General features: G+C 34.6%; 2 protein-coding genes and 1 long non-coding RNA gene across 4 annotated transcripts; all 3 read left to right on the top strand.

The window, feature by feature from the left end:
* Window positions 1-1594: 1594 nt before the first annotated feature.
* On the top strand, window positions 1595-2566 carry LOC125218895 (putative F-box/LRR-repeat protein 23). Its single transcript, XM_048120690.1, has 2 exons — window positions 1595-1946; window positions 2017-2566. The coding sequence occupies exons 1-2, from the start codon at window positions 1624-1626 to the stop codon at window positions 2528-2530; spliced, it is 837 nt and encodes a 278-aa protein (XP_047976647.1). The 5' UTR covers window positions 1595-1623; the 3' UTR covers window positions 2531-2566.
* A 3973-nt stretch (window positions 2567-6539) lies between these two features.
* Window positions 6540-10095, top strand: LOC125217843. 2 transcript variants are annotated; one of them, XM_048119401.1, is made up of 4 exons: window positions 6540-6721; window positions 9105-9206; window positions 9506-9571; window positions 9652-10095. In XM_048119401.1, the coding sequence occupies exons 3-4, from the start codon at window positions 9517-9519 to the stop codon at window positions 10047-10049; spliced, it is 453 nt and encodes a 150-aa protein (XP_047975358.1). In that variant the 5' UTR covers window positions 6540-6721; window positions 9105-9206; window positions 9506-9516; the 3' UTR covers window positions 10050-10095. The 2 variants fall into 2 exon arrangements, with proteins under 2 accessions (XP_047975358.1, XP_047975359.1); XM_048119402.1 differs by lacking the exon at window positions 9105-9206.
* Window positions 10096-14942: 4847 nt separating this feature from the next.
* Window positions 14943-17503, top strand: LOC125222312. Its single transcript, XR_007176526.1, has 2 exons — window positions 14943-15526; window positions 16232-17503. It is a non-coding gene; the product is annotated as an uncharacterized LOC125222312 (long non-coding RNA).
* Window positions 17504-27393: the final 9890 nt, after the last annotated feature.

Genomic DNA, 27393 nt, shown 5'->3' on the forward strand with positions numbered 1-27393 from the left:
TCCTGACCTTGAGTAAAAAGAGACAATTATTTATGTGTGTGTTCAAAGTACTCAATTAAAGCATGACAAAAGTTGACTATAATAATTTAACATCCATACAAAACTCTGTGGTCAGAATTTAGATCACTTTGGAGACTAACATACCAATTATCAAATAGGTATTGGTTTATCATAATAATAAAAGCATGTATCAAACTATCAATAATAGCTTTCACGTTATTCAAACAAGGAAAAAGTCCAAAATTTTAATAATTTTTTATAATAACAGGATCTTAAAATCAGAAAATCTCGCATGCTCAATCATCAAACAAACATTAAAATATTTTTGTTTAGCTTCGAACTAGTAATGTCAATATTTTTTGTTTAGGTTCTAACTTCTAACCCAAAATAGAAAACGAGTATATCCCAAATTTTATATGTTTGTGGGATGGAAATAATAATAGCTTGTCTTAATTTAAAAGCAATGGACTGTTTTAATTTAAGAAAATGGGCTGCCTTAATTTAATACTCCTAAGTAACTAAAATAAGAGCTCATCAAAGAAATGAACACAGCCCAATGATTTAAATGAGGACAACCCTTAGTTATTAACAAGAAGCGGCCCAGATTTCATCACGAACAGGCCCGTTTGTTTTCGGCCTATGAAAACATAAATGCCCCAGACCTGCGTTTTCTTCAACGAGAGTAAAGAATGTTTGATTGAAAAAATAAATAAATAAATTCTAGATGTTTAGATAATTGGAGGCATAGTTTAGTAGATATGATAACTATAGATTAGATTATTTAACCTATATTATTGATCATTTGATAGCATAGATTATTTTTTCTAAAGTCTATGATTAAGGACGGATCCGATATAATATACTCTAATATTATAGATAAATTATCCGGTCTCCAAATTAGTTATCTCCATTTTTTTTGAAACCTGACAAATCTATCTTCTTACACAAATATCCTTTGTCAACTCCACGACAAAGAATGTGTAGATTGACAAAAAAAAATAATATGAATCTGCAACGAAACAATTGCAATTCTCAATTCCGTCATCCTACGCTAATAATTTTGATGATTTTTCAGTTCCGTCATAAATCACACCGCGCCTTGGCACAATTCGGCTTTATGAATTTGGTTTTGGGATCAATTGAGATAGAGAAGTAATGGAGATGGAGGCTGGAGTACCCCTTTTTCTCTAATTTTTGAAAGTAACCCTAATGATTATGAAGTTAATTAAAAAGGATAATATTGTCATTTCCTATTTTAATCTATTATTTTGAAAATTCTATCAAACAACGTAAAAAATAAAGTGAATATTTCCTATAATCTACCAAACATGTAGAACAAACTATAACAGATAATTTATATGAATGATAATTTAACTTAGGATAAGTTTATAACCCTACTGGAGATATTTTAAGTTCCTAAAATCCTGCACTAATTAAACAGACTTCTCACGTAAAAGACTAAAAAGATGGGAAGTTGACCGAGCAGTCTCTTATTTAAACAGGAGTACATTCATATTCATATTGATATCATCATCATCCAATATAATATATATACACGAACCATGATATAATCACTAACCCCTGAAAACGAAGATGTTGGGCACTGGAAAAAGATCGAAGCCGATGATCTTAACTGAACCTCCAATTCCTACAGCCGCGCCGGCGCCGCCCTGGATCGAACTGCCCGATGATTTGACGGCGAATATCCTGCAAAGGTTGGGTGCTGAGGAGACGCTCGAGAGTGCGCAGAAAGTGTGTACCACATGGTGGAGAGTCTGCAAGAATCCCATCACGTGGCGCGTGATTGATTTGGATTATAGACGTTGCGCTGCCAGCAAATTTGACAAAATTTGCCTATGTGCAGTGGATCGTAGCCAGGGACAATTGGTCGAACTAAAGCTTTTCTGTTACGAAGCGGATGACTTCCTAAACTACGTAGCCGAGAGGTATAATATTTCTTGCTTGTATGATCAAATTATTATGTTCATTTTAACATAAGTAGTATTTTTTTGGCAGATCAAATCAGCTTCGATGCCTTACACTTACAGAGAAGGATGTACTCGGAACTGCTTATGCTAAGGCAATAATGAAACTCCCACAATTGGAAGAGTTGCACTTTATCAAGATGGATACTGTCGGTCCCACTGACTTTGAAAACATTGGCATCTCTTGCCCCACGTTGAAATCACTTACATTTAGCAACAGTTGGAATGAGCATCTAGAATTTACAGAGCACGCTGTCGCAATTGGAAAAACCATGTCTAATCTGTGCCATCTCCGACTTATTGGACAGAGGATGGAAAATAAGGGACTGGAAGCGATCCTCGATGGCTGTCCCCGCCTTGAATCACTTGAGCTTCAGCGATGCTCCGGTCTTGATTTGGAAGGGGAGCTAGGCAAAAGATGTTCCGACCAAATAAAAGATTTGAGGCTCCATTTTGAGGATTCTGCCTCTATGGGTTATTTGGGTTGGATTATGAAACAAATTCAACCACAACTAACTGAGCTTAAGGGAATAATTTTTGGATGATGAATGACAATGAATATGGGAAGTCTAAATATGATCCCTTCTGCAGTTTCTTGTACTTTATTTTTGAATGGTTATAAACTCGAATGGTTTAGTTGGCAACATATCTGAAGCTTCATTCTATTCTATCTTCTTCCTTTTCTATTCTCCTTGAATAGTTTTGCCGGTGTGAATATTAAGAATTTAAAATTAGCATAATTAAATTGTTCTGATTTTTCATTTTTTCTCTTTTCAAAATTAAACAAAGATAAAATTTCATTATCCTTCCCCAAACTGCCAAGCAAGTGAGTTGATGGATAAAATTTCATTATCCACCAATATTATTGAAATCTATTCCATATTGATTCCATATGTATGATCACTGGCAGGCACAGATGGAGGGAACGAGGGGTTAAATCCCTCCAACATGAATTTTTTTTTATATTTCTTTTACCTTTTAATTTTTTTTGGATATTATTGAAAACAGTTTTCAGCCCTTTCCAAACCACAATATGATTTGAAGGCCATGTTTGGTTGAGCGAAAGTAAAGTTCGCACGAAAAATTATTTTTAGGAAAATAAATCCCAGGAATATGATTCCTAATAACTTTACTTTCCCGTGTTTGGAAAATGTCAAGATTTTTTAAATTTTATACTATTTGATTTAAACACCAAACTAAAAATATACTCCTACTTACTCTATTCGTCCCGCTTTAGGAGTCCCGATTGAGTCGGACACATGTTTTAAGAAAGTGTTTGAATGTGTAATAAATAACTGTTGCAGTGGAGGTTGAAACTCACTCTTAATTGAGTGTGTAATAAATAAATATTTTAATGGATGTTGGGATCCACTTTTAACACTTTTTTACTTACTTTGTAGGCACTTTTTAAGTTTATCCCAACCGGGACTCCTAAAGCGGGACGCTCGAAATTGATCAAACAAGACTCCTAAAGCGGAACAGAGGGAGTATTATTTTATTTATAAAAAAGAATAATAATATAAATTTTTTAATAAATTACTCCCTCCGTCCCGCTTTAACAGTCTCATTGACTTTTCTGCCATCTTTTTGTAAAAATGATAAAAAATAGTTAAAGAGGAGAAATGGTAAATTAAGAGAGAGAATAATATAGAGAAGAGTCTTATCTACATTATTGTCTTTTTTATTTTACCATCTCTCCACTTTAACTATTTTTTATCATTTTTATAAAAAAAGGGCAGAAAAGTCAATGAGACTGTTAAAGCGGGACGGAGGGAATATTAATTACAAATGATAATAATTAGTATATTATTATGTATCTTTTTATTATTTTAAATATAAATTATCCATCATAATATATAATATAATTATAATTATAGCTACATGGAGTATTATAATCATAAATGATTATAATAATAAATAGACTGTTATAATTATAAGTATAATTATAATATTCAAGGATATTATAACTGAATAAATTTTATAATTTTAAATTTCACTACGACTTTATTGATTAATATTAATTTATAAAATAATAATAATAATTTTTTATTATATAATTTATATTATATATTACATTTTAATAGTTTAATAAATTATTAATTATTATTTTGATAATAACAAATATATATAAATATTATAATAGTATAGTTATAATTATGATAATTTTAATTATAGTTATTTATTATACCGAAATTAAGTATAATCTATAATTTTATATTGTTTTTAATACATTGTAATTAATAATAATAATAATAATAATAACAACAATAATAGTAGTAATAGTAATAATAATAAAATTATACTTATATTGCATTAAATATGTAAGAATCTCAAAATTTGGAAAAAGAATACCTAAGAAAAGTTGAGATTCATAATCTTGGAAAGTTGTTCCCGAGATTCTGATTACTTTCACAGTTTGATAAAAAACTGAAACAAACACATGAATTTAAAATTTAAGGAATCAAATTACTTTTCCAGACAGAATCCTAACGACCAAACATGGTTAATTTTTTTTTTTGGGGATATTATTGAAAACAGTTTTCAGCCCTTTCCAAACTAATATGATTTGAAAAGAGTGAATTACTGGAGCCAGTGGCACAACCAGAATTTTAACAGTAGAGGGCCCAAACTACCATTAAAATGTGTTGAGTGAGTTCAGTGCTAACGACGCGGAATTAACTCGAACGTGAGCAATATGAAAAGCAACGCGTGAGAAATGAATGATGAGCAAATTAATTATTGAATAGATTTTTTAGAGTATAGCACAAATTATACTAATATTATATGATATATTTTCATATTTATTATATCAAAGAGTTATTTGTTATTATAGAATTTTTTTACAATAAAGGGCATCACATTAAAATTGATTTTATTAATATTATATGATATTTTAAAATATTTATGGAATCACAAGAATTATTTTATATTCTTAAATTATAAAAATCATTTTTTATGATTACAAATTATAATGATTTATAATACAAAGTTACTAGTGAAAAAATAGTAAAAGTTACTAATGTGAGAAAATCCATAAAACTAGAAAACCAACAAAATTTACTAATTTGAGAAATAGAAAAAGGGGAACAAATTACATGCATAGCTTTAAGATCAAATTAAATTAAATTTACTAATATTGTTATAACATCTAAAAAAATGGACAAGAAGAAATTTACATTTTAATCTAAATTAGATTTAATTTATATCTTTGTATAGGTGTGAGTAAATTAGTAGTCTATCGAAATTAAAACAAATTCTACCTCTAATTACTAATGGGCTGATATGTGGTGCTACTATTGTGATTTGTGAGTGTGGAAGATCAAGATATTAATATTATATGTCTATATAATGGAGTACTAATGGAAGAGTTCATACATTATTATTTTCCAATTTTGGCCCTAAAAACCATAAACTTTTTCTGAATTCTGTTTTTTCCCACTAACTTTAAAATTTGTTTTTAAAGCCACGAACTTTCGATTCATTTGCTATTTATCAACCCGACCCGAATACCAAATCTCTGGTGCAAAATTGTCCAACGTGGACAACTGGAAATATGACCGTGTAATGGTGTTATTTTCTGAATTAAAACTTAAAATTAAATAAATAATCTTGAAGAAAATTTATGGAGATGCAATTTGCAATTTTCGAGACCTCAATCCGCATAATTTTGAAAAATAATCTTCAACCAATTTCTGTAAATTCTCGAGCAAATTTTCACTCTCGAGCTTCTCAATCCGCAATTCTTGAGCTCCTTCTTCACTGAGAGCTCCTCAATCTGCAAATTTCAACCAGACGCATTCACGCTTCTACCGGCCAAATCTCTTTCCCATCTCTGCCGCAATTCTCTCTCACAGCCGCGCAGCGCTGCCGCCTCCGCCGAATTCAAGGCAGCTTGAGCGAACAGATGCAACCGCCTCCGTTTTCAACCTTAACCCGCCGGAGATGCTCACGACTAGCCTCCGTTCTAGCTCATGTTTAAATGGTTGCTAGTTTCTCTTTGTTCCTACTCACGACTAACCCGCCGAAGATGCTCCCGCCTCCGTTATGCTCTATCTCTTTGTTTCTCTTTCGGTTCATGAATTCGCGGCGCATTTGGTTGCTAGTTTTGTAGATGGCGCCGCTGACTATGCGGCTGAGGCGTTCGAGGTCGAAGTAGTTAACGGGAGAGGATTGAGGAAGGAGGGTGTGAAATGGGAATAATGGAAAGATAAAGGGTGGGAAATGAGAATATGGTAAAATAGTTGGCATTGCCAAATAGGACTTCCCTTTATGATTTTACTGCCAAATGGGATTAAAGATGACATATAGACCAGTTGGGTTTCACCTTTGACCCGCCGTGGGAAGAAGCACACGAATCGAAAGTTCGTGGTTTAAAAAATAAATCTTAAAGTTGGTGGGAAAAATTGGAATTCGGGAAAAGTTTATGGTTTTTAAAGCCAAAAACCCTTAAATAAATACACTACATAAGATAATGACATTTGTCCACCTTTACCTCCACAAAAATAAATTGGAGTAATATTGAATAGAGTTTATATGTGTGTGTATAGTAAATAGAAAAGAAAGGGGTAGAGATATAAAGCCTTCTACTCCCTCATTTTAGGGAGGGGGAGACTTCCGGCCCCTCTCTTCCTCAAAAAAAAAAAAAAGAAAAAGAAAGAAGAAGGGAATTTTTATATAATCAATTAGGCTACATTTCAAGAAGAGTACGATATGAGATTGTGTGGGGCAAAATTAAGGTATCTTTCTTACTTTAATCTATCTCATGAATCTATACTGTGTTGAACTTGTTAGCTTAAAATTTATGGTTATTTTGAGGATTCATGGAGGTATGAGTTAATTCTTAAAATAGTTGATGGATATAGGTTCACAGAAGAATGATAATAAGCATGTTTTTATTAGTTATTCAAGTTGAATGAAAATCAAAGCATATGTTTTATGTTTAGACTATGAGATAGGCCTGTGTTGAGAACTTATTCAATTATTTTAGTATAGAGATTAGATTTGGATTTAAAGTTAAATGTGATCTAAATAATATTTTTCGGGTTTATTTTAGTTGATATTGTAAATTGGTTATTTATAAATAGAGAGAGAAATGGAAGAATAAATGTGATTGATCTATTGCTACCAGAAGTCTTAATCAAGCATAAAGATTGTGTTTTTGATGTTAATAGATGTATTTTATTTTAGTTACCAAATATAAAATACAGGGGAGCTATAGATTACATAGCTACTAAATTGATTTATATTGTTTTGAAGTTAGAATCTAGTAGTGCGATATAATTGTTAACATGATTATTAATTTCAATATATTTCACTTCATCAAATTATATGATGTGAATAGTAAAACTGAAGTTCATGAATTTATTTGATGTATTGAATATGGAAAATAAGTATAAAGAGTATGGTAGATAATTGAATAGGGAGGCTATACGATGGAATTGAGAATTTTTTGAGATCATTAAGTAAACATGTATGGATAAATGGAAAAACCTTATAAATTTAGTATGAGCATAAATATACGATACAGGATCTGGGATTGTGGAATATGGTATATGATCGCATATAATACATGATGCTTGAGTAACTGTAAGTAACTATATAAGATCTATATAGAAATCGTTATGAAAGAAGAAGTTTCAATTAAAACGTGTTTATTGATATATTTTGGAAATTGGTTAGAGAAACTAAACGTGGAATGAATCATTAATCAAGAATGGTTAAGGTACGATTAATGTACAATTGTGAATTATGTGATAGTAATTACTTCCATTGAATCATGGTTGTGATGATGATGATCATAATAATAATAATAATAACAACATCAACAACAATATAATAATAATAATAATAATAATAATAATAATAATAATAATAATAATAATAATAATAATAATAATAATAATAATAATAATAATAATAATAATAATTTGCAGGCAATTGTTGACAATTTATAACAAGATTAATTGGATTGATGCGTTTTCGTTTAAATTCAGTAATTTAAATTCATACTAAGATTTTGGCACAAGACAATAACATGAACGAATTTTACTGAAAAAGAGTGAAAAACAATTATCATAATAATTTTGTCTACTTAAATCGAAACTATCGAGTAATATGTGGAGATTACGGACGAATTGTATACATCAATCAAACTAATCTCATTGTAAAACGATCAAATTGGAAAGATTATAGCTCATGGTTCCCGTCTAACTTGGTTCACAATCACAGCTTGTTCAATTTGAAAGATTATAGCTCATGATTGAATACATATGTATTAGTATGTTTGGTTCATGATACTAAAACCTTAGATGGATAATCATATATATGCTCCCTCCATTTCTTAATAATAGAAACTGTTTTCATTTTGGTCCGTTCTCTAAATATATAAACTTTCCACTTGATAAACTTCTTTCCCGTTATGTGATGAGACTCATTTTTCACTAACATATAGTACTATACATTTTCCTTTCATTTCTTTCATACTTTATCAATTTTGTATTAAAACTCGTGTCATTTTAAAAGTACTTATTTTTTGGAAACTGAGAGGAGGAATAATAATGCGTCAGTTACCCTCTCCAACTAGAATAATATGGCTTCAAATTAAAGAAACATCAATAAATAGATATTTTAGTAAATTCGTAATATGCTCATGTGTATATACTCCCTCCGTCCACGAATAAGAGTCCCGTTTTTTTCATTTTGGTCCCGTTTTTTCCATTTTGTTACCTTGTAATTTGGAGTGTGGTTGAATCTAATTATTATGCACCCTAATACGAGTTATTGACACTCAGTATGGGTTATCGTCACCCCTATGCGGGTTATTGGCACCCTAAATGGGTTATTGTATCCTAAGGACCCGTTTGATAGCCTACGAGGATAAAAAATCGCCCAGTTAGTAATCAAGGAATGGAGGCCTGGTGGGCCAAAATTTGTTATCTTTAACAGTCGTTTGATAGGCAATATTTAATTCCAACCCAATTCTTTTTTCATTGTTTGATAGCATATTATTAAAATTCTATTTTAGCATTGAATGTATATTCTCGGTACAAAGCATAATTCATGTTCTTCTCTTTTTTTCCCTCCCTCTCTTTTTTTCCCTCTCTTTTTTTCGTATGGTAGCCGAAGAGTTGTGGCTGGGTTTATTTAAACAGAACTAGGAGCATTGTGGATGGGTCTATTTAAACAGAACTAGGAAATCTCTTGCTTATTGGTGTTTGGAAGGTAACAATCCCTTACCCATTTCAACAAGGATGTTTCAATTTTGTATGTACCATTTATTTGTGCTGATTTTATGTGTGCAATGTCAAACCTTTTGTGAAATTTTGCAATATAGCTGTGTTCTAATTTTTGTTTACAATTGTGGGTGTTGGTGGAGATGTGAAATTTTGCAATTTATCTGTGTGCTAAAATTTGTTTACAATTGTGGGTGTTGGTGAAGATGTGAAATGTTGCAATTTTTTCAACGGTGTCTGTTCGGCTGTGAGTGTAGAGTATAGAATGTTAACCCTTTCTTTTTTTAGATAAACATAAAATGGCTGATTACCGTCGTGGCAAAGCAGTTATGGAAGCAGCTCTCGCTAATCGTGGTATGTGTGAGTTCTTTTTATAGTTTTGTTTTTAGTTCTCAAACATTACACATGGTTTTTGGTATGCATCTCTAATTCAGGAACTAGCAATGTCCCTCGTCCCAAACAACTCAAAGGCGACAGGAGTAGGCGCATGTGGAGCGACCGAGAGGAAGAGGTCCTAGTTGCGGCCTTAAAGGAGCTTGTTGCACAGGGGTGGAAGGCCGACAACGGATTTCGGGGTGGCTACCTTAAGAGGCTGGAGGACGCATTACGCAGAGAGCTCCCTACAACAGATATTAAGGCTACCCCCAACATTCAATCTAAGCTCGGTGCCTGGAAAAAGTGCTACTCCACGCTGCAGACTATACTTTCATTGAGTGGTGTCGGTTTCAATCTCAATGGAGACTATAAAATGTTATTTCATCAGTGTGTTCTTCATTTAATTGTAGGATTCTACAACTGTAAAAACTTGTTCAATCATGTGACAAAAGACTAATGGGTCAACGTCAAATTTATTCTCAGATTTACAAATGTATTCTCGTGCAAAAATTCGCCTTTACCTACTTCAGATGTACAAATGTATTCAAATGCATGTTCATTTAATTGCATTTTTAGATCTCTCTAATCAAACATTAGCTCCACTTTCCATAACGTTTATACAAAGACAGGAGCTGGCCTCCCAACTAGTATACAGGATCCAAAATTGGAGGGGCCAAAATAAAATCATAAAAATACTATAACTTGAAATGACACGAGTTTTTAATGTGTAATTAATAATGTAAAAGAGAAAAAAAGATACTAGAAGCAGTGTGGATTTGTAGTATCCACATTATTAGTAGAGTTTAGTTTTGTCCAAAAGTTTTCTTATTTAGAATTACTCTAATTTCATTGTATACTACCAAAGTGTCATTGGTCGCCGAGTAGGGGCGTTCGCCCCCTCTTGCCCCATGGATCCACCAGTGCTCCCAACCCAATAATCATCTTTTGTTAGCCATTCATCAACACTATGTTCCTCATCTGCAAATGTCTCAGTATACATGGTCAACTTATCATTGAAAATTTTTCAAGTTTTCATTGCAAATGTTGGTGACCTAAAAAAATATCAGATGTTAGCATGTGGTTGCTATGAAATACAAATCATGCAGTGCAAGAGAAGTATACCACTTCGTGGAATGTCTATTTGTACATGCCCAGTGTCACGATCGCACTTTGCTAAGGATAGCGAAAGCGGGTAAATTGCGACTAATGAGAGGGATTAAAGAAACGGGGAAAGAAAAGGGAAAAGAACTTGTGAATATGCCCAAAGGCCAAGTCGATCATATCATAGAATAGAAGTCAAATGTACCATTACATGGTCTTAGAACTAGAATAAACATTACATCAATAAATCAGAGTTCGAAGGTGAGATTCTAAGATGTCTCACTTCACAAAAGAGCAGCGGAATAAGTCCATACTAGACGACTTCGTGTATGAAGACACGAATCGTGAAAAGATCCACTGGATTATTTAGTAGCATCGACTCCGATCATTTCTCCATCCTCTTGACGTTCAACCTGCACATTTATAAATACATGCAGGGCTGAGTACAGGAGTACTCAGTGGACACATGCCGAAAACAAAACATACAATATATAGTTGTCATCCATCCACAGTATCGCACGAGAGTTTTTCTTAAAAGGCCCGAGCATACTAAATTCTTTTGTGAGCTAAAAGTTCGATTGATCAATCTAAGTTCTTTGGATCCTCGCCTTATCTGAGAATCGTGTACCGTGAAGGTGGCCACCTTCAGCGGACACATCGCCGGCCAACCGCTGATGGCTCACGGCTCTCGTGCACGTTATTCCGAACAGGATTTGCGGTTCTATTGGGAACCGAATTCGTTAAACTCGGGCTGGCATCGCCAAAACCCGCGGGTTACAACCCCAATAGATAGGCCTCAAAACAAACATTTTATGGCATGACAACAACTTTAAAATAAATCACTGCTCCATTTTGAGAAAAGATGATTTTTCATAATTTCACAAGTATTTGCTTTATATCCATACTATAGTGCTGGATATTAAAAGAAAGCCCACTTGATATGCTTATGTCTCAACTCAATTACTCGCTTTGGCCTCACTCGCTTGATCCAACTTCTCATAATTAAATCTTGGTCCAAACAATAAATCTCTTGGCCCTCTAATTAAATGGAAATATCTCATCACCTCATTTAACTCATATGGCCCAAGCTAAAATAGCCCATCACAAAATATACTCTTTAATTAATTCCTATGGGGCTCGGCCCAATTCCCTCTCAATTCATTAGGCCCAACAGTTAATTAAATTGGGAGTCAATCCAATTATATTCTCCCCTTCCAATTATATTCTCCCCTTCCACCGTGACTTCTCCCTTCTCACATTCCCAAAAGTCGATTCCCAACTTAGAACATGCAGCAGCGGTTTTCTACTCCCTTCCTTGGCAAAATCGCCGTCTCTCCGGCGAATCGAGGCCTCTCTGCGTCGCCGGAGCGTCGCCGGCTCCGTCTCTTCTCCCAATTTTGCACATTTACCCCAATTTAGTCCAAAACTAAAAAATCCCTAAATTAGAAGAACAGAGAAGCAGCGACGGTTCCTCTCCTCAGCTCGTCGCCGCCTCTGTAGAGCTCTCTCTCTCCTTCAATTTGCCACCGCCGTTCTTTCCTCCGGCGAGCTCTCTCTCTCCTTCAAGTTCTCTCTCTTCATCGAGCCCTCACTGTCGGGCTCTCTCTCTTTCTCCGAAGATCGCAGCGCCGCCGCCGCCGAGCAAGTGTCGGGGAGCTCCTAGCGCTGCGCGTACTCTCCCCGGCTCGCGTGTTGGAGCTCCGAGGTCCGCCGTCGCACCTACGCCTCCAGCTCCGTGGAGCAGGGCCGCTGCCTTCGTCGCCTTCTCGGCGAATCCAGCGGCGGAGAGGAGGGCCTTGTCTCCCTCTTCCTCTCTCAGCTGCCTCTGTAGCCGTTCCGCGGAAATTTTCGGACTCCGTCGACGCTCGCTCGTTGCCCGGCAGCCCCTCCGCCTAAGCTAAGTCACCTCCCATTTTCTCCTTTACTCAATTTCTTTAAATTCTAGTAGATTGGAGATTGATGGTATTTCGTATGATCTTGTTGGAGTATTTAAATTCCATGATCCAATCTTTTGAGTGCTTACTGGAATGATCTTTGGCTATGGTATTAAAGTTCTAATTTTTCATTTGGGGCCTTTAGCTCATTGTGTAAAGACTTGATTGTGACATCCCTAACTTGAAACATGCATCATTTTGCATATTGACATATTTTTATTTATCTTTGCATATGTATATTATTTTTATTATAGAGATATTTAAGTATGCCATCAAATATATATTTGATTTTACGATCTGACTTCTAATATATAAATAGTCTTGATTCACTAGAGTTTTTAAAATAAATTCATTCATACAGTATAAATTATATTATATTATATATATGTCAATTTTATTTTATATATGTGTGATTGTGTACCATATAGTACTAGTTATGTACTCCCACATTATTATGTGTACAAATATAATACTTATGCGTGTATTGGGATAAATTAAAGTTACATGCAATGTAGGGGAAGAATTGATATATGTGCGTGACTTATCAAGTAAGCATTTATATATGTATTATTTTGCAGCTCAAGTTTTTTTTATAAAACTACACGTTTTCAGTTTTACTAATTACGTGTTTTCCTTTTAAAATGGGTAAAGTGACTCAACAAAGTTTTAGCCGACATATATATAATTTGAGATACGGAGTACATTTTGGGCATTGGAAAAATTATAGAGAAAAGGAAAAACAGAGCTTGAGACGTGTATGTTGAAGAATAAAATTTTACATCGAACACTGAAATAAAATCACTCTTTCGGACACAAGTAGAAGCGAAAGTGGCAGATTAGAAGACAAAATTGGGAGTTTGGCTAGATTATCTATCATATCGTATTCAGGTGTGTATAAATCACACTTTTAATTTTACATATTTTATATGATTGATTGCTACGTGTTAAATTAGAGTGAATATTTGAATTATATGATGTGAGCTTGAAATGGTTATGTGTAATTGATATTGATGTTGTAAATTATGTAAATATGTGATTTGTGCAATGAATATGTTTATCTATAGTATTGGAGTTAATTGATGGAATATATGGGTATGTAATTGGTGCAATAGATATGATTGATGCATGGTATTAGAATTACTTGAACCATGGAATTAAAGAGGATATGTGACAGTCGGACAAATTTTTCATTGGGCACGCATTTATTTTTATTTATATTTATCAACCGTCTTCGTTTGAGTTTCGGAGTTGAAGAAACAAAAAAGAGTTTTCGAGAAATGTATTCAATGTTTTACCTTGAAGAGCCCAATTTTTTTTGAAGAAGAAAGAATACCGCGACATTATATATACTATTGGAAGTAATCGAGTGACAATGAAGAATAAATATCTAACCCAGAATAGAAGACTTTGATCAATTTCAAGGATGCAACTGTTTTGAAACGATTTTGATCAAAATATCATCCTTGAAGATAGCTAAAGAGAATATTGCGAGACACCATTTTGAACTCGGGGGACCATTTGAGTTTTGGTTATGCCTTTCAATAAACTATTGCACCTACTTTTTTATGGATTGATGAACAAATTCTCTAAATATTCCTGATCCGTTAGTGATTATTTCTATTGATTTACTATTATATTCATGAGGTGCGATGGGCATTTAACATTTGGCAATATTACAAGTTATGCGAGATAAAGGTTATTGCAAAGGGTTTAGTAACGGAGTTTTTTCTAGAACATGTGGTTTTTTGGGACACGTGGGTCGGGGCATGGAATTGTGGATCTACAAAAAATGAGCGGAGCCGGAAAAGTTTTATTATTATTCAATTGATAATGAAGTTAGTACCCCTTTAAAAATTTTCTCTTAATGAGTGAAGCATGTCAAAACAGTTTTTATTAGGAATCATCTTGACTATATCACCATATTGACGATTTCCACGGGGACATAAGTTATATTATCTTTGTGAGCTTTTCTGAATTTGGATCTTTGGATCAAATGGAATTTTACTATTTAGCGTAGACAACAATACGAAGTTTCTTATTATGTTCATGATTTGAAATTAGTAGCATTATTTTTTTGAAGATTTGACATCCATTCCAAAAGGAGAGACTTTTTTTAACTTCCCGATCATGAGAGATTGAAATATTTGATCAAATTGATGGAGCAAAGATTATGATTTTGTGACATCCCTAACTTGAAACATGCATCATTTTGCATATTGACATATTTTTATTTATCTTTGCATATGTATATTATTTTTATTATAGAGATATTTAAGTATGCCATCAAATATATATTTGATTTTACGATCTGACTTCTAATATATAAATAGTCTTGATTCACTAGAGTTTTTAAAATAAATTCATTCATACAGTATAAATTATATTATATTATATATATGTCAATTTTATTTTATATATGTGTGATTGTGTACCATATAGTACTAGTTATGTACTCCCACATTATTATGTGTACAAATATAATACTTATGCGTGTATTGGGATAAATTAAAGTTACATGCAATGTAGGGGAAGAATTGATATATGTGCGTGACTTATCAAGTAAGCATTTATATATGTATTATTTTGCAGCTCAAGTTTTTTTTATAAAACTACACGTTTTCAGTTTTACTAATTACGTGTTTTCCTTTTAAAATGGGTAAAGTGACTCAACAAAGTTTTAGCCGACATATATATAATTTGAGATACGGAGTACATTTTGGGCATTGGAAAAATTATAGAGAAAAGGAAAAACAGAGCTTGAGACGTGTATGTTGAAGAATAAAATTTTACATCGAACACTGAAATAAAATCACTCTTTCGGACACAAGTAGAAGCGAAAGTGGCAGATTAGAAGACAAAATTGGGAGTTTGGCTAGATTATCTATCATATCGTATTCAGGTGTGTATAAATCACACTTTTAATTTTACATATTTTATATGATTGATTGCTACGTGTTAAATTAGAGTGAATATTTGAATTATATGATGTGAGCTTGAAATGGTTATGTGTAATTGATATTGATGTTGTAAATTATGTAAATATGTGATTTGTGCAATGAATATGTTTATCTATAGTATTGGAGTTAATTGATGGAATATATGGGTATGTAATTGGTGCAATAGATATGATTGATGCATGGTATTAGAATTACTTGAACCATGGAATTAAAGAGGATATGTGACAGTCTTGCTCTAGATCTGATATACAATGGAAAAAGACCTATGGGTCATATTCAATGATAATGGACCTACGGGTCAAAGAATATATGCAAAGAGGGACCTTCGTGGAAAGGTCAAATCAAAGAGGGGCCTTCGTGGAAAGGTCAATATGCAAAGAGGGGCCTTCGTGGAAAGGTCAAATAATGAAAAGGGACCTACAGGTCGTATACAATGGAAATCCCGGGCAGATATCAGGCTTGATGTGTCACAGAATAATAAAAAGAATGTAGAGACATATGCATATGAATATTAAATTGTTTATGATATTTATTACTTCCGGTGATATATGTTGGTAAATGAATGTATTTGATATTTGTATGTGGAATTAAAGGTAAGGTTTATATGCACTGAGTTGTGGCTCATATAAACCACTAATATTTTTCAGGAATAAGATATGAGTGAAGTTTTTGGTTGAGATGAGTCGTGGGAATTGCACATGTTATCAGGGTCGGCGGCTGACACGTTTTGACAACCTTCTCCTCTCATCATTTTTGCATGTTGATAAATGTATAGTATATAGAGTGGTGAGAGGGTCCCACTACTGTTAGAATGTTTTGAAATATGTACTTGATAGCTGTTGATTTCTAAAATTATATATAATATGTGTGCTTTTGAAAAATTTGAATTTATTTGTAGTAAGTGCATAAGTCATAAGGGTTGAGGTGTGACAGTTTAGGTGGTATCAGAGCGGGGATAGAATCCCGCTGGGACATAGCATTCGTACATATCGTATGATACATTTTGGTCATAAGTTTCATTTGTATTTTTATTATCATGAACATGTGTCACCGAGGAGAGAAGGGTCAGCCGCCCTGCATCATCAATTAATTATAGAGTGCATTTCATATATATGTTGCATCATATGGGGATTACCCAGGCTTTTAGAACAAAGAGTGCATGGACTAGTGATGAGGTAAAGAGGTAGAAAATTTAAAGAGCTCGAGTAGAAGTTGTTGATTTTATGAGACTAATCTGACTGAGACTGGGATATAGTTAAAAGTGATAGAACCGGTGTTCAATCAAATGAGTTGTATGTCAGAAGAAGGTTTTGATTATAGGGTATCTCTTATTTGAAGCAATACTTACTCTTGGTGGGAAACAGTCCCACAAGCTATGATACAACCTCTGGTATTCTGGTATTCAGTTAAGACGATTTTTCTAGGGAACTCAATGCTAAATATATGCGAAGAAGTGTATTGTGATAAGAAGCAGAGAAGGTTTTATGTTTGTTGATTATGAGCTGACATTATTTCAATATACACGGTTTTCTAAAGAGTGTATTGCGAGTTAATTCGATTGATCTGTCGGTGGATATTGATTCTCTTATTCATAAACAAGTTTTGACATTATTATGTGTATAGATTGGTTTTCACTTCATCGAACCAAGGTAGCTTGTCAAGCAAAAGAAATGGTAATATAATCATCGAGACGGGATCAAGTGATATATTGTTCCAGGTTTTCTTATATTATCTAGATCGGCTTTTTGATTTATTGGAAGTGCAGATTTATCTGGATTTTCACCTTATCAGGAGACATATTTCTCTATTGGGCACTGCATTTATTTTTATTTATATTTATCAACCGTCTTCGTTAGAGTTTCGAGAGTTGAAGAAACAGTTACAAGAGTTTTCAGAGAAATGTATTACTTAATGTTTTACCTTGAAGAGCACCAATATTATTTTTGAAGAAGAAAGATGATACACTGCGACATTATATATACTATTGGAAGTCGAATCGAGTGACAATGAAGAATAAATATCTATTACCGAGAATAGAAGACTTATTTGATCAATTTCAAGGTATGCAACTGTTTTCGAGTACTGATTTTCGATCAAGATATCATCAGTTGAAGATAGCTAAAGAGAATATTGCAGAGACACCATTTTGAACTCAGTACGACCATTATGAGTTTTGGTTATGCCTTTCGAATAAACTATTGCACCTACAATTATTTATGGCATTGATGAACAAATTCTCTAAACTATTCCTAGATCCGTTAGTGATTATTTCTATTGATTTACTATTATATTCATGAGGTGCAGATGGGCATGTTAATCACTTGCAGTCAATATTACAAGTTATGCGAGATAAACAGATTATTGCAAGGTTGAGTAACTGTGAGTTTTTGCTAGAACATGTGGTATTGTTGGGACACGTGGTGTCAGGTCATGGAATATAAGTGGATCTACAAAAGATTGAGCTGGTTTTCAGCCGGAAATGTTTCTCGATTATTATTCAATTGATAATGAAGTTAGTACGACAGAATTATTCTCTTATATGGAGTGAAGCATGTCAAAACAGTTTTGATTAGTTGAATCATCGGTTGACTATATCACCTATATTGACGATTTCCACGGGTACATAATGTTATATTATCTATAGTGATGCTTTGCAACAGGAATTTGGTTATCTTTGGATGCAAAATGGAATTTTACTATTTATGCGTCATGACAATCACGAGTACATGAAGTTTCTTATTATGTTCATGATTTGAAATTAGTAGCATTATTTTGCTTTGAAGATTTGACATCCTATCTGCATGGAGAGACTTTTTGAACTTCAGCCGATCATGAGAGATTGAAATATTTGATCAGTTACATTGGATGGAGTTTCTTAAAGATTATGATTACACTATCGAAATACCATCTTAAGAAGGCTAATGTTGTTACAGATGCTTTGAGTTACAAGTCAGGCATAGTGATTATAGGGCCATCGATCACACAAAAGAGGAAATGATATTATTCGGATGATTGTAGACATAACTGACCAAGTTAGCACATTTCTTACCTATACGTTGGATTTCTTTGTTATATCACTTAGCTGAAAAGTACGCGAAAGATGCAGCACGATTTTATGGTATTCTATCTTTTATGTCTAGCAGAAGTCCGCAATTTACTATCTATGGAGACATGATTATATTTTAGTAATGTTTTTCACCATCAGAAAGATGGTAAGTCAGAGACAGATGTTAGGAAGAAATGAATTTTGCGGACAAAATTCTTAAAGAGGAGAAGATTTGTGACATCCCTAACTTGAAACATGCATCATTTTGCATATTGACATATTTTTATTTATCTTTGCATATGTATATTGTTATTTTTATTATAGAGATATTTAAGTATGCCATCAAATATATATTTGATTTTACGATCTGACTTCTAATATATAAATAGTCTTGATTCACTAGAGTTTTTAAAATAAATTCATTCATACAGTATAAATTATATTATATTATATATATGTGCAATTTTATTTTATATATGTGTGATTGTGTACCATATAGTACTAGTTATGTACTCCCACATTATTATGTGTACAAATATAATACTTATGCGTGTATTGGGATAAATTAAAGTTACATGCAATGTAGTGGAAGAAGCGTGACTTATCAAGTAAGCATTTATATATGTATTATTTTGCAGCTCAAGTTTTTTTTATAAAACTACACGTTTTCAGTTTTACTAATTACGTGTTTTCCTTTTAAAATGGGTAAAGTGACTCAACAAAGTTTTAGCCGACATATATATAATTTGAGATACGGAGTACATTTTGGGCATTGGAAAAATTATAGAGAAAAGGAAAAACAGAGCTTGAGACGTGTATGTTGAAGAATAAAATTTTACATCGAACACTGAAATAAAATCACTCTTTCGGACACAAGTAGAAGCGTAAGTGGCAGATTAGAAGACAAAATTGGGAGTTTGGCTAGATTATCTATCATATCGTATTCAGGTGTGTATAAATCACACTTTTAATTTTACATATTTTATATGATTGATTGCTACATGTTAAATTAGAGTGAATATTTGAATTATATGATGTGAGCTTGAAATGGTTATGTGTAATTGATATTGATGTTGTAAATTATGTGGATATGTGATTTGTGCAATGGATATGTTTATCTATAGTATTGGAGTTAATTGATGGAATATATGGGTATGTAATTGGTGCAATAGATATGATTGATGCATGGTATTAGAATTACTTGAACCATGGAATTAAAGAGGATATGTGACAGTCTTGCTCTAGATCTGATATACAATGGAAAAAGACCTATGGGTCATATTCAATGATAATGGACCTACGGGTCAAAGAATATATGCAAAGAGGGACCTTCGTGGAAAGGTCAAATCAAAGAGGGGCCTTCGTGGAAAGGTCAATATGCAAAGAGAGGCCTTCGTGGAAAGGTCAAATAATGAAAAGGGACCTACAGGTCGTATACAATGGAAATCCCGGGCAGATATCAGGCTTGATGTGTCACAGAATAATAAAAAGAATGTAGAGACATATGCATATGAATATTAAATTGTTTATGATATTTATTACTTCCGGTGATATATGTTGGTAAATGAATGTATTTGATATTTGTATGTGGAATTAAAGGTAAGGTTTATATGCACTAAGTTGTGGCTCATATAAACCACTAATATTTTTCAGGAATAAGATATGAGTGAAGTTTTTGGTTGAGATGAGTCGTGGGAATTGCACATGTTATCAGGGTCGGCGGCTGACACGTTTTGACAACCTTCTCCTCTCATCATTTTTGCATGTTGATAAATGTATAGAATATAGAGTGGTGAGAGGGTCCCACTACTGTTAGAATGTTTTGAAATATGTACTTGATAGCTGTTGATTTCTAAAATTATATATAATATGTGTGCTTTTGAAAAATTTGAATTTATTTGTAGTAAGTGCATAAGTCATAAGGGTTGAGGTGTGACATTGATGGCTCTTGCTACTGATCCATACTTGATTGTGAGGGTCCTATGGAAGTTCTAAGTTCTTGTGCTATCTATTTGTTGTTCTACAAGATGCAAAGTTTTTGGTTGTGGTCTTACCTAAGTTTGATGAATCCTCTTGGGTGGGACTGATGTCCTGCCTCAAACTCTCTTCCTTGCTCCTCCTCCCTTCCTTGCTATATTCCTTGACTTATTTGGTGAAATTATAGTGTTGAGAATGAGGGGAGGAGAAGGATATTGGGGCTGCTTATATAGGCTTCCATTTTGGCAGTTTGTGCTTGAGACTTGGAGGCAAAGGCTCCTATTTTGGGGCTGCCAGCTCTACCTCTTTTGAGCTTCATGTTCATGTTATTCTTACTACTTTGGTGTATGTGTGGCTGTCTCTCTCTTGGCTGTTTCCTCAGCCTTGATCGCTGGGAAAACTAGAATCTTGCTCATGTCTATATTGGGCTTGTGTAGAGCCTTATTCTACTAAGCTCTCTTGTCTTGGTTCCTCTTTGATGCTAGTCGAGAATGTGCCAAAAATGGCTAACCTCAGGCTCTATACTGCAGCCTCTACCTTGCCTACTACTTCCCTTTCTTAATTAAGCTTGTGTCTCCCTTCTTTTTTTATTTGTGAGTCATCTTCTAACCCCATTTTTTGTGCGAATTTGCAGGTACAAGGCTGGAACCTTGGAGTCTTATGGGCTGAAGAAATCGAGAAGGATGGGGGAAAGAAGAAGAGAGAATCTTATCCCCACTATGTTTGCATTCTCATTCTTACTCCTAGCTTGGAGCCAAAGTCTTAGGTCTTGAGACCATTAGGATAGTAGTAGCTGTCACTATTCATTCTTGTACCAAATAAAGATGTATGTACTTAAATACTTTATTCTCAATTACATCCCATGCATTTCTATTTCTCCAAGCATTTTCACATTTATCTAATAAAAGTATTTTCTCCACTTTTATTCTTGAAACTAAATTTTCTTGCACTTTATTTTATCCAACGAGAATACTTAAATTACCCCAAAGTCGAATTACAACGAGGAAATGTACGATTACACATCTTCTAAACGAAATTAATTAAGCTAATAAATCCGATTTATCTCGAAAGAAGGGAACGAAATTCTGGGGCGTCACACCCAGCCTTGGAGGGAAGGTCTATATGTACGTGCTCGTGCTCGTGCTCGGGTGAAGTATACCACACTCATCTACTTCCTCAATTGCCTCAACTACCTCTTTTGCCTCAATTGCCTATTTTTCCTCAACTGCCTCTCTTAGCATTCTCTTTCCCTCAGCTCTCTCTGCAACCTTTCTCCATGTTTGTAAGCTTCAACATTGTATTGAAAAACTTGAATCAAAGGTGTAACACCATCTAAATAACAATTATAGATTAGAATTTTTTTTTTAAAGTAAAAAACACCCTCTAAATAACAATTATAGATTAGAAGCTTTTTTTTTAAAGTCAAAAACACCCTCTAAATAACAATTATAGATTAGAAGCTTTTTTTTAAGTCAAAAACACAATTTATATATATGAAACACTCACCTCAAGACATGTTAAAGACACTTTTACGTTTTCTTTTTGAGAAAAGGATATTAGAGTATAAGCCATAAAGTGGACAATATTTTTTTTCTCCTTAAATCAAAGAAAAGGGTATCAATGTATAAGCACCAAACTCAATTTGAATGGAACAAATAGACCATGGTAGGTGACCTTAAAGGCATCCGCAACCAAATAATATTGTATAAGCACACTCAATTTTAATAAACCAAATAGACCATAAAATCAATGGAAGTTGTAGGCGATGATAGTTGCAGTTGAAGGATGCCTCAAACACACAACACAGAGAAGCAGTAGAAAAGGCTACACGTTGTATATTGGTGATTCACACCAACCTTTTAATAACACAATCGAACAAATAATCTTTTATGGGATAACATCTTGCACACAAAAAGGAAGTTATAGTTTAAGTACAGAGACATAAATAGCTACTAGCTCCTTTAAGTGGCTTGGTCCGACCTCTTGGCAGCACTAAAAGACAAGTGGTCTCCAGCAGTTAGCAGTACATAATTCATATAGACGTGATTTTACCGATACATTTTGAGTAAGATTGTAACAGGATCAGAAGTAGAACTTTATAGTCTCACAATATCCGTAATCCAAGTATTGGTGTATAAGCACCAAAATAACTTTAATAGACCAAATAGACAATAAAACCAGTGAAGGTTGTATAAGCACCAAACTCAAATTTAATGGAACAAATAGACCATAAAACCGGTGGAAGATGTAGGTGACCTTAAAAGGCATCCACAATCCAAATATTAGTGTATAAGCACCAAACTCAATTTTAATAGTCCACATAGACCATAAAACCGGTGAAAGCTGTAGGTGACGTAAAATGCATTCGTAATCCAAACATTAGTTTATAAGCATTAAACTTAATTTTAATAGACCATAAAATTGGTGAAAGTTGTAGGTAACTTAAAAGTCTTCCGCAATCCAAAGTCTTCATAATTTTTAGCCAAAATTTTTGTTCCCCTCAAGTAGAGAGGAAATTTTCGAAAATTCAGGGTTCATGTCTTCAATTCTTGTCTAGGCTTTGAGGTTTTGACGTGTTTTGCCACACTAAGGTCAATTCTGAATTAAGGGAATAAATCAGAAGATCCGTGGTTGAAATCAAAGTTGAAAAAGTGATTGAATTCAATTGCTTGAATTCGTATAGTACAATTTATCGTTTAATTGCATATATTCAGCATGACTGTAATTATATGTTTACAAACGTGATTTCTAGCATGCACTCTAATACAAAGTAAGCTTAGGTGTAATTTTTTCAATCAAATTAAATAGAGCTTGTTTAAGTTTAATCAAAACTGCATAACCTATACTATTATTTTATTATACGAGATTTGATATGCTGCGCGTGTAGAGTGAGCGTCACATGTGAGCGCCTATTTCCACATCATCAATATCTTTTTTTTTTATTTTCTTTCTTTCCTTTTTATTCTCTAATTTTCTTTCTCTTCGTCTTCTTCCCAAGCGTTTTCTCTATAATCCTTTCTCCTTCCACAAGTTTTTGGAATTTCTCTTCCATTGAAGCAAGAATTGAATGCATAACTGCAACTTGAAACTTTCCCCTTGAGCAATTGCAATAAAAAGGGATTGTCCTCCTTCTCCTAAAGCAATTTAGATAACATCAATGCTGGAAATAGATCTAAGTCGTCTTCTCCCCAATTCCCAAACATATCTTGTTTCCAAAACAATCGCAGAATAACTGCAACAAAATTCCCTGTAAAATTTATAATTTGTTAGAACTTAGAAGCGGCAAATGGATGCAATTAACAACTATCCCTTGCCCAATTACAAAAAATAGGGGTTGCTCCTTCTTGAACTAAAGCGATTCAGATATCTATAATGCCGGAAATCTATCTAATTGCGTCGGGGTCGTGTGTGTTACGGTCACAAATTAAGAGGGAAAAAGAAGCTCAGCTCAATTGACTTAATTGATATGTCAGTTGGAGGGCCACCTCAGCCAAAACAGAAAATGAGAGAAAAGGAAAGTTGAGAGGTCTAAATGCAAAGTAGAGAAGGAAACAAAGTGGGTATAAATGCATATACTCTCTTCTTCAACAGAGTCATGAAAATGGTGTGAATATGGGTGTGAGCACCTAGGGCGGAGGATCGTGGATCCGAAGCATTCTATCAGTTCTTGTTATTGTGTTGTTCTTGTTATCGTTCCATTATTACCTTGCTGTTGTGATTCTCTTATTAATCTACGATCGGTGGTTATCCTGTTCATTGTGGTGTTTAATTGTTGATTGATTTACTGTGTTGATTGGTTGCGGATTGTGTTTGTATTACGATCTTAGCTGAGTTGAGCTTGAATCGCAACAAATGTATCTAGAGCCAATGTTCCTCGAAAAATGACGTCGGCGACGCGATTGACGGAGGCGGAGAAGATAGAGTTGGAGTGGGAGAGTGTATGGGAGAGGATTGGGGCATCTTTCTGCAAAATCCAGCAAGAACAAGAGGCGAAATTAGATAAGATACTGAGGTGATTGCAAGCCTGCGCTCGACGATGGAGACAAAGGATGTGAGTTCCGGCAGCGATAAGTCACAATTGGAGCTTCCTAAATTCTCCGACGATCTGGATTTTCATAAATCAATTGATGTTGATCGAGCAATTGCTGATGAAGATCCAATGGAGCACCATAGCAGTGGGACATATGAAGAAATGGATATAGATTTGAAGATCAGAGTGGAGGATTGTGCAAGAGTGTCGAAGGAAATTGAGGATATGGAAATTTCGGAGGTAGCGCTGACTCCATGGCACAACTGTAATTTGGAGAAGGTGAACGATATTGATTCAGAGCCTTATGTTTTGAGCTCATCGCTAGAATTAAAGGACTACCTAAGGGTGGAAAACTCTAGGAAGGAATCGGTGGAATTTGGAGCACAGAATCAAGGAATCCTCATTCTACCACCTGCTCGAGAAAATGCTCAACTGGAATAGCTTGTTGTAAGTTTGCCTACACCAGTTTATTGTAATGTTGCTTCGAAGTGGCTGTTGGAATGTGATGATAAGCCCAAGGTGAAGATGAAGTGTAGCGTTGATTGTGTTGAGTTCTACTCTAAATTCAGTCACCATTGTAATAGTGTCAGCCTGGGATTGTTGTGGAGATGTGCAAGCAAGTTGGAAGTAATTATTTCATTGGTGACATCAATTTTCAGTCAGGATTATTTCTCTGAGATATGTGATACTGGTTCTTCTAGACATGGAATGGATTCCATAGGTGGTGTAGTTGAGCAACTTAGTGGTGTTGTGGAGGGAGAATCGATGATGTTAAGGAAGTATGCTATTAGTAATTTTGAAGAGTTCGGGAAATATAGCAATTTTTCATTGTAATTTTGTTTTGATGCAAAGGCTGGTGGAAAAATTGACCATGGACAGGTGAAGAAGGGCATGGAATTAGAGCAGAATCAACTCCAAATAATTGAACGCCTATCTCATGCTCGAAAAAATGCCCCAGTGAGGGAGCTACTGTGGTTTTACCTATCTCAGCCAGTTATAGTTTGTCACTATCGTGGCTGCTCAATTGGTTTCCGAGGCCTAAGGTGAAGATGAAAACGAAGGAAGTGGAACTAGGAGACCTAATTTCTACCCTTACACAAGAGTTGGGAGAAGGGATACAGTTTGTAGATGATGCATCAAGATTATGAGTGACAAGATCACTAGAGCAATAGTAAAAGTTCCCGACTCTCGAAAGACTTCCACAGAGGATGTTAGTTCATTGTCCTATGGTTTTGAAAGAAAAACTTTTACACCGAAGGATGTGCAGGTGCCGGAGCAAGATGGGAAAGATAATAAGGATATTTTCATCTTAGAAATTGGAATTTTAGTAGGCAAGAAACATGGTGGTAAAAGAGAGGAAGATCCATTACATGGAGATATGTCATTTGATAGATGTTTCTATATTGATGAAGGTATAGAACAGTTGGAGCAATTGTGATCATTGTGCAATCACTATGTGTGTCAAGGGAGATTTTATATTGATGAAGGACTTGAACGAGTGGAGAAATTGGAGACACTATTTGTTGAAGTTGATCACTTGTTTTGTTACAATTTTCAGCTCAAGCCCTTGTGGATTTTGGTCCGTATCAGATTCTGGACGAAGACGGGACCATGGCTTGAGAGCTCCCTTATTCGTACCTTCCATTTAAGATGCTTACATTTCACTTTATTCTTGTTGACAATGACTTGTTTCCTTCCTTCCTTGAGGACAAGGAAGCTCACTGGGGGGAGTGTTGATACGATCACAATTGCATGGCTTATGGGGGAAGATGAAGCTTACAGAGAATGTTGGCAAAGCTTGGCTAAAGAGCTGGAGACGGGTGAATCTCCATGGAGACTGACACACCAATGCTTGCTGATAATAACATTTGATGTATTGATGATAGTGTTAAGATGGATATGAGAGAGATCAGTGGCTCATTTGCTGGAGGCTTCAGTTAGGAGCAATGGGCTGATATGAGAGCGAGGCAGCTGGTGAGAGGGGACGAGTCTTGTGCTTGAAGAGGTTGTTGGTTGTGCAAGGTCATTACCTTTTGTGGGAGTGGTTGTTCGCTTGGTTCCCTAGACCAATAGTAAAGAAGGTCAAGAGGCTTGTCTCCGTGATTCCTTGCGGACAAGGAATCTTTAGGGGGGTGGATTGTTACGGTCACAAATTAAGAGGGGAAAAGAAGCTAAGCTCAATTAAGTATATGCCAGCTGGAGGGCCACCCCAGCCAAAATAGAAAATGAGAGAGAATGAAAGTTGAGGAGTCTAAATGCAAAGTAGAGAATGAAACAAAGTGGGTATCAATGCAGAGACTCTCTTCTTCAACAGAGTCATGAAAATGGTGTGAATATGGGTGTGAGCACCTAGGGCGGAGGATCGTGGATCCGAAGCATTCTATCAGTTCTTATTATCGTGTTATCGTTCCATTATTACCTTGTTATTGTGATTCTCTTATTAATCTATGATCGGTGGTTATCTTGTTCACTGTGGTGTTTAATTGTTGCTTGATTTACTGTGTTGATTGGTTGTGGATTGTGTTTGTGTTGCGATCTTAGCTGAGTTGAGCTTGAATCGCAACAGTGTGATTGAGCTATAACCGAGCCGATTTGAACAATTCGATGAAAATCACGACCCAGCAGTTGGCAAAAACGATCAGGGAGACGCGGCAAACTCCCGACTCGAAAAATGAGCATTTAAATAGAGGAGGTTGATTGAGGAACTGATATTCCCCTCTTTCGCAAAAACTCTGGCAGCGGACTAGTCATGATCG

The sequence above is a fragment of the Salvia hispanica genome, chromosome 4 (assembly GCF_023119035.1).
Source record: "Salvia hispanica cultivar TCC Black 2014 chromosome 4, UniMelb_Shisp_WGS_1.0, whole genome shotgun sequence".
Classification (NCBI taxonomy): Eukaryota; Viridiplantae; Streptophyta; class Magnoliopsida; order Lamiales; family Lamiaceae; genus Salvia; species Salvia hispanica.

What these genes read in the sequence shown, in the direction of transcription:
- LOC125218895 (XM_048120690.1), top strand. Translation starts at nt 1,624, where the DNA reads ATGATCTTAACTGAACCTCCAATTCCTACAGCCGCGCCGGCGCCGCCC. An exon ending in CTAAACTACGTAGCCGAGAG is followed by an intron (nt 1,947 to 2,016) that starts GTATAATATTTC and finishes TTTTTTTGGCAG; the next exon opens with ATCAAATCAGCTTCGATGCC.
- LOC125217843 (XM_048119401.1), top strand. Translation starts at nt 9,517, where the DNA reads ATGGCTGATTACCGTCGTGGCAAAGCAGTTATGGAAGCAGCTCTCGCT. An exon ending in AGCAGCTCTCGCTAATCGTG is followed by an intron (nt 9,572 to 9,651) that starts GTATGTGTGAGT and finishes TCTCTAATTCAG; the next exon opens with GAACTAGCAATGTCCCTCGT.